Raw genomic sequence first — 8127 nt, 5'->3', positions numbered from 1 at the left:
TATGTATGTAATGTTATATATATATATATGTATGTAATGTTAAGAAAAAAATATATATGTATATGTAAAAATATAGAAGAAAAAAAAAAAATATATATATATATATATGTAAAAATATAGAAGAAAAAAAATATATATATAGATATGGAAAAATATAGAAGAAGAAAAAAAAAATATATATATATAGATAGATATAAAATTTATAAAAACGAAAAGAAAAAAAAATCCTTAGCTCACTCACAGTACACATGTACTATATGTTTAATAACTTTTTGTGGGTTGGAACAACATAAAAAAAATCTTTACAAGGCCAGGTATTGCTAAATTATGTTAGAAAGTCAGTTATTTACTTAACTGGCTTTCTGCTTTTTTAAGAAAAAATAAATGCTCCTTGACACCAGTATTTCAGCATGATCAGTTTACAGTTTTCAATTGCTTTATACCTGATTCCAAAATGGACAATGATGTTAGCAGTTGTAAGTAACAAGCATCATTATGAACTGATTATGCATACTTTGGTAAAATGATACAATTTTTGAATATATATATAAATATATCATGCATAATATAATATTTTATAATATGCAGCAAAATAAGTACAAAAAGTTATAATTCAGTGGAGTATTTCAGCATGATCAGTTTACAGTTTTCAATTGCTTTATATCCGATTCCAAAATGGACAATGATGTTAGCAGTTGTAAGTAACAAGCATCATTATGAACTGATTATGCATACTTTGATAAAATGATACAATTTTTGAATATATATATAAATAAATCATGCATAATGCAATATTTTATAATATGCAACAAAATAAATACAAAACGTTATAATTCAGTGGAGGCTTAAGATTTTTGCTGAATGTCCAGAAAAAAAAAGTTCAAAATTTTTGAATTTTTTTCATGTTGCAAATTTGTAAAGAAGTATCTTCTTTGTTCTTAAAACTTTTAGTTTACTGTATATTTTATTATTACTATTTATTTGTTATACATAAAATGTGACTCAAAAATTTCTAGTATTTTGACTTTTTTTTGTTTAACCCTTCATAAAATTGAACCTTTATAGTGTTCAACAAAATATATGCCATGTTCTGGTGCTGATCCATCTCACTCTCTGTAAGTGGTTCAGTTTCATTATCATACTACTTGATCCTTGGAAACCAAAGCTTCTCAGTATTAACAAAAAGTATCTATCTGTGCATTAATGAAGCAGGGATCAGAATTGGTGATAATTATATAGCACAAGGACTGAACTGTATGTTGGTTATGTGACAAGAACCAGCTCCTTGAAATTTTCTGGCATGTTCAGTGCTATGTGTCTGGTCTGGTGTCCTCTGGAAGGAACACCTGCTTCTGAATGGCTAGTGCTAAGTATCACTTGTACAGAGTAACATACTTGAGAATGAAGAACTGTCTTCAAGAAGCATCTTTCTGTAATTAGTTCAAAGGGAATTGTACTCTTGAAATGTACAAGAGTACAATTCAAGAGTACAATTACCCTGTTCTTTTCAGTTTGATGCATTGATTTTGTATTTGGATTATTGCCACATGTATTTCATTTAACAATTTGCTTGATAAAACATTTGTCCCACAGATTAGTAAACATTTTTCTACAGATAGTGTACAATTTTTTTATGGAGTATCATGTTTGGCTGTCAGTTGACAAGTATCTGTAGTCAGGCCAGCCTTTCATGGCTTGATGCCAGTAACCTTTAGCCGAGATGACCTAACCAATGCCAAAAATTCCTCCCACTTGTTCTGAATGCTCCTGGCATTAGTGTACATAAATTGCAGTAACCTCTTAGGCCTACTGCTGTCCTTATGCTTTATACTAACTATCCCATTGTTACCAGTGGTACTAACTTAAGCATTTTCTGCACATTCTTACACTCAGCTGCCTCACTGGTATCTATGCTTACTCAACAACCTCTCCCTTAAAAGCTGTAGTTTCCCTGATTTTGCACATCCACTCTCACTTCCTTTAGCAACACTTTTTCCAGAGTCTGAACACCAAATCCATTAAGATGCAAACCATCCTTCTTTCATAAGTCCTTTCTTCTGCCTAACTCATTCCACATATCCACAAACTCCACATGATTCCTCCTGCATAACCTATGCATTGACTCATTTGCTATTATGGCCCTCCTCCTCATCTCAAGTCTGTCGTACTCTGGAAACAGCCACATAACTCTCTCTCACTCTTTTCTTTTGCTGCTTTTAGTAACTTTCATGTCCTCCAATTTGTTCTAGTCAAAATAATCAATTCTTCCGTTTTACCCTTTTGCATTCTAATAACATCGCTAATATTGTTAATTTTTGCACCCGGAAAGCATGATTTTGTCAACCTCTTGCCAAGCACACCTCATTCATCATCTTTCTTTTATTTTTTGGTAAATTATGTTGATATATACATAGCAGGTCACATATCATTGGATCTCTAATTATTGGAGTACTCTGGTTATTAGGTTGTCTTGTTAGATGTGCCAAGTCCTATGATTGGTTTATAAATGAGCAAAAAATAGAAATTGACATAATTGTTTGTAAGTAATTTGTGTTTTGATATTAAAAATGAGTAAATCTACATGCAGCTACCCGTTTGAGTTTGCGCACAAAAATTACTTGTTTAGCACCAAAAGCGTTTGTACTAAACCAGTAATCACTGAGACTGATCATTGATTATCCTCCATCAGTTGCTAATACTAACAAGTGGTTGGATATCAAACAAGTTAAAATCAATAAATTCTTTAATGCCTTTTTATTTCTCAAAGAAAGCAGGGAGAATTCAAGTTTTGGAAATTTGCAATCAGCCAGTTCACGTCTACCAGTTATTATTTGAAGGCATTATTATGTGACATCTCCATAGAGTTCAAGCATCATGGGATGAGTACAGCTCAGTAACTGGATTTTTGTCTGTTAATTGTGCATATTCTCTGGCCAGTTTGCCTGTATGTGAGATTAAAGACCCTACTACCTCTGTATGAGCACATCCACTCATTAACTTTGAGTGGATGTGCTAACTCACTTTCTGTTGAGAAAGTCCATATGAAGATTTTTCTCATTGAAATGAGAATCAGATTTTGGATCCTTTCCACTCAAAGTGTGTTTGTCCTGTCATTCTCCCACTTGTAGTATGTTGTATGCAAAGATCTATAGGTGTCAAGAGTACATCAGGCAACTGTCACTATTTCATGTTCCTCACTAACTGGTATTATTATTATCTGAAGTGGTGTGAGGTCTGTCAAGTTTTCTGAATTGTGAGGTTAAAAACCCAAGTTCCACAGTGATAAAAACTGCTTTCTTGTCAAAGATTATTTGAGTCAAATAATCTTTGACAAGAGAGAGAAAGATCTATAAAAAGTTTTACTAATCAGTGACTAAAATCAATCTTTTAATGGATTTTTTTTTAGCATTCAAGCATTATGAAAACATTGCCACAGGGTGACAAGACACCCTGTGTGATTTTAGTGTACTATAATATTCTAGTATAATTTTATTGAGTAATATGTTGAACTGGTAGTAATGTTTTGAGAATAATAAAATTCTTAAAAATGCATTTTGACAGACTTGAGTTACATTATGTTACTACTGCTTTTAAGTTAATATCCTGCTGTTACATTTTTATATATTCTTTAAAATTTTTCAAGTAGTGTTTTTATATTTAAAAAAAAAAAATCAGCTCAATTAATAAAAAGATAGCACTGTTGAATCTCATGTATCCATGTATACATTGGAACTATGAATTAACATGGGGGTCCAAAGTGCCCAGAGCAGCACTTTGGGTCTCTGCCTAAAGAAAAAAATGGTATGAACTTAACGGTATGTAATGGTACAAACAGATTCATCATAAATGCTAGAAAACAAGGCAATTTTGAAGTTTCACAGATAGCTAATATGGATGAACTGCCTCTGACTTTTGATGTGCCCTCAAACAAGACTGTTGACTCCAAAATGATAAAAAAATATATTATTGTTAAAACTTCTGATCACGAAAAAACCCACTATACTGTTGTTTTTTAGTGCTGTATGGATGAAACAAAATTGTCACCTCTTTTAATTTTTAAAAGAAAAACAATGCCCAAACCAAAGAAAACTTCCCAAAGGCATTTACATTCATACTCATCCAAAAGGATGCATGGATAGATGAGGAAAAGATGAAGTTATGGATTAAGAAGGTGTGGTCGGGACATCCTGACATTTACAAAAAAAAAAAAAAAAATTATATATAGGCATAATTCGTGCATCTTATATTGCGACGAATATGTTTTTTCCAAAAATTCAACATGAAAAATGCAATGCATCCAATACAATGTTGCATCTTATAAGGCAAAAAATATGGTATGTCCCATTCAGATATGAATCTGGTTGAATACAGTTTCAGATGATTATTAGAGAAGGCAATTAATAGAAATTAATTATTTCTATTAATTTCTTGTTATGCTACACTACTTACAGATTTTTATGTAAATGATGTAGCATCAGATCATGAGTAAAATTCTCTTAATATATCTTTTATCTAAGTCAAATTTAATGGGATTTACCCCCCCCCCAAATTGGCCAAAGTGGATGAAATATTCGCACCTTAGAATCAACACCTCATCAGCCATTCTGCCTTTTCGTGGTGGTGATCGTGTAATTACGATCACCACCATTAATCCTTTAATAGCCATTAGTGGATTAACTCTAATGTAGTGACCTTTGTGTCACTTGACTTATACTGTGGTACTTGGAACTTCCTTCAATATATGAACTTTTTATGGCATAGTTTATTTATGTCTGTTCCCAAAGATAAAAACAAATTTCACATGTGTGAAAATTAATAGTCTTGAAATGACCACAAATCTGCCTTTGAAGTGAATTTATTTAGTAATAGCAAATTGATTGTCTTTTATTTTTCAATTTTTCAAGTGCAGTTGAACATGACAGTTTATGTCTTTCATTTTACTGACAATATTGGAGAAATTATTTTCGAGCAATTTTCGAATGCCTGCATTGAAAATTATTGTGTTAATTATATACAATATACACACTTCAAATAAGATTTATTAAAATGAATATGAACTTTTGTTTTCTTTCCTTGCAAAATACCATTATATGGATCGTGATGCTTCATTTTTAGAAATGAGTGTTTCTGTTTTTATGAACAACAAATATTAAATTGTAAATTTTCAGTATCAAAAATTTATATCTAGTGATACTTCAGCTGCCTTCTTAAAATTGCAACAGATGATTTTTAGTTTTAGTTTTTTTGTTGAATGCACATTCCTATAATATTCAGTGCTTAATCACTGTAGATATAAAAATAGATGAAAGATATCCTATACCGACAGATTCAAAATTTATGCTTATTTTGAAGATTTCCAATTGCATCCTCTCCCTCTTCGCTCCTGGAGCTGAATTATAAATAACTCAAATTTTTTACTGGGTGATTTGAAAATTTTCACAGACAGTATTCAAAATCTATCACTTTATTTTACAATTTTGATAAAAGAAATAAAGCAGTTATATTATTGTATCTGTCTGTTTCCAGACTATTTCTTTGCTATCTACAATTTAGAAATGCTATGCTATATTTTCACCATATAAAAACTGTTTATACATATGCCAGAAAAAAAAAAGTTATTTTTTTTCTTAAAAATTTCAAATATTGGTACTTTTCCCACTGCTAGTTGTCATTGCTGAAATAAGCTATGTCTTAGAAATACTATATAATAATCCTCTCAGCTGGATTTAAAGGCTAAAAGTTTAGATTACTCTCACTGCTATCGAGAAAGAAAAGAAGGAACACTTCCTCAAAAGTGACACTAAAGAGCCTCAAACAGTAGGGCTGAATACATTAGCAGTGCCTTGATTCATTTCAAACTGATTGATTGATTAACATACATGTCAAAATAATTTCTTAATTTATAATAATCAAATTTCACTTTTATTATTGAAAAATTATAAATTATTTGATTCACTTATCTTGGAAAGAAAGAAAGATTTGATTTTTTTTTTTTGGAAAAAAAAAGTGCATGTGTTTACATAAACATTCACTTTTTTTAGCATTAAGCATCCTATACCAGAAAAAAAGTACCCAAAAAGCAATATACTACATCTAATGAAATAACTGCCTTAAAAAGTTCTATATGAATAAAAATATTATTATTACAAAAGCCGATAAGGGAAATGCAACAGTTATCCTGAATCAAGAAGATTATAACAGAAAAATTCAAGATATCCTATGTGACAGTTCTACATACCAAATTATAGATCGAGATCCCACTATGTCTCAAAAGAAAAAAGTCCAAAAATTACTGAAAAAAGTGACTTCCTGGCCAAAAGAAATCATCAAAAACATAAAACCCAGTTCATGTTAAACCACCCTGTATGCATGGATTACCAAAAATCCACAAACCTAATATCCCCCCTATCCCCCATAGTCAATAGCATAGATAGTCCCACATATAAACTGGCCCAACAATTAGCCGAGTTGCTTGCCACCCTTTACTGGCAACTCCCCTCGTTTTGTAAAAAAATTCAGTCCATGTCAAAACACTAGTTGAAAATCACATCTTTAAAAATTCAGACATAATGGTTAGTTTTGATGTCACCTCTTTATTTACCAGTGTACTACTGATAGATGCCCTTGATTTGATCAAGTCTAAATTTTCCCCCTGATAAGAACACTTTGAAAACAAAGTACTTACCATAGCTACATACAAGCCACTAGTGTGGTTATGCTATGTACATGATGTGTTTGCCATTTGGCCCCATGGACAAGTTTGATGCGTTTGTCACTTACCTAAACAGCCCAAAATCCACTTCACAGTAGAAAAAGAATCAAATAACTGTTTACCATTTCTTGACACATTAGTCACCTGCCTTTCAGATGGATCACTATCTTTTTCCATTTACAGAAAACCAACACACACACAGGAAGATACTTACATAAACAATCACATCATCATCCAGTTCCACAGTATGGCATTTTAAAAACACTTACACACAGAGCCAGAGCCATTTGTTCTAATGATATAGCTCTGTCCACAGAACTCAAATATCTGCTCCATACGTTCTTGGCCAATGGCTACAATCCCTACAAAATAGATAAAATACTCCATAGCCCCATGATCCCTCCCTCCCCTAATACACAGGAACACAACATTACCATTTCTATTCCCTATGTGAGAGGTACATCAGAAAAGGTAGCCAAAGTACTGATGAAACATGGCCTTCGCTCACATTCAAACCTCACGTTAAACTAGCAATTCTGATCCGTTCACCTAAGGATAAATTTCACCCTCTAGAACACCCTGGAGTATGAAGTTCCCTGTGACTGTGACTCTACTATGGGCAAACAGTTAACATCCGCCTGGAAGAACGGATCAGAATATATTCGCTACTATTACACTATGGACTAGCAGACCACTCGTTGGATATCCCTTTACACAGGATTAGACGGAGGAAAACGAATGTGCTGTTTAGAAGCATTATAGATCTGAAAGATTATATTTTGAGTTAGCCATCGTGGCTTTGAAGAATTCTCCTAACCTAAACAAATATGGTTGCATTAATTTGCCAAAAATTTGGGAGAGTGTTATTCTAAGAGCAACTTCCACAGCTGTAATACAGAAATGCGTAAGGGTTTTTTTGTTTATACATTAGAGGACTCCAAAAAACAAGACATCTTTTGTCCATTACAATTGTATTGTTTCACTTACTCACTGTCACCTATATTAGCTCTGATGATGCTGATTTGAAATTCAGTGAAATATAAGCAGTTAATAAAACATCCTTTGATGCAATTGTTTGGTGTTGTTAATATCGTTATAAATAAGTCATGGAAACTTAAGAAATTCTACAGACTCTCTTACCCCCTTGACATTAGCATCCTTATTAAGTTTTACAATGAACTTTGGATATTTTACATAGCAGGAAAAAACCTATAAATAGATTGAATTTCTTATATTAGCAGCTTTATTCAGTTTTACAATTAACTTTGGTTATTTTACATGGCAGGCAAAACCTACAAATAGATTGAAGGCATGACTATGGGCTCCACCCTGCCCCCATAATCTCTTCATGGAACATTTTGAAATTTAGCCTTAAACTTAGCCCCCTCTCAAACCAACAATTTGGTTGTGCTACA

The 8127-nt window shown here is 32.2% G+C and overlaps 1 protein-coding gene across 1 annotated transcript in view; it reads left to right on the top strand.

Annotated features, from left to right (window-relative positions):
• The first annotated feature begins 410 nt into the window (after nucleotides 1-410).
• Nucleotides 411-8127, top strand: part of LOC150101109 (solute carrier family 66 member 3-like) — a 29112-nt gene continuing 21395 nt past the window's right edge. Inside the window, exon 1 of the mRNA XM_090402164.1 lies at nucleotides 411-476. Coding sequence (XP_090258290.1) covers nucleotides 411-476 — 66 coding nt within the window. The remainder of the gene's footprint in view (nucleotides 477-8127) is intronic.

This window comes from Typopeltis vanoorti, chromosome 12 (assembly GCF_054136105.1).
Source record: "Typopeltis vanoorti isolate ZY-2024b chromosome 12, IOZ_Tvanoo_1.0, whole genome shotgun sequence".
NCBI lineage: Eukaryota > Metazoa > Arthropoda > Arachnida > Uropygi > Thelyphonidae > Typopeltis > Typopeltis vanoorti.
Note: the sequence above shows the minus strand (reverse complement) of the source record. Positions and strands in the feature narration are given on the sequence as shown.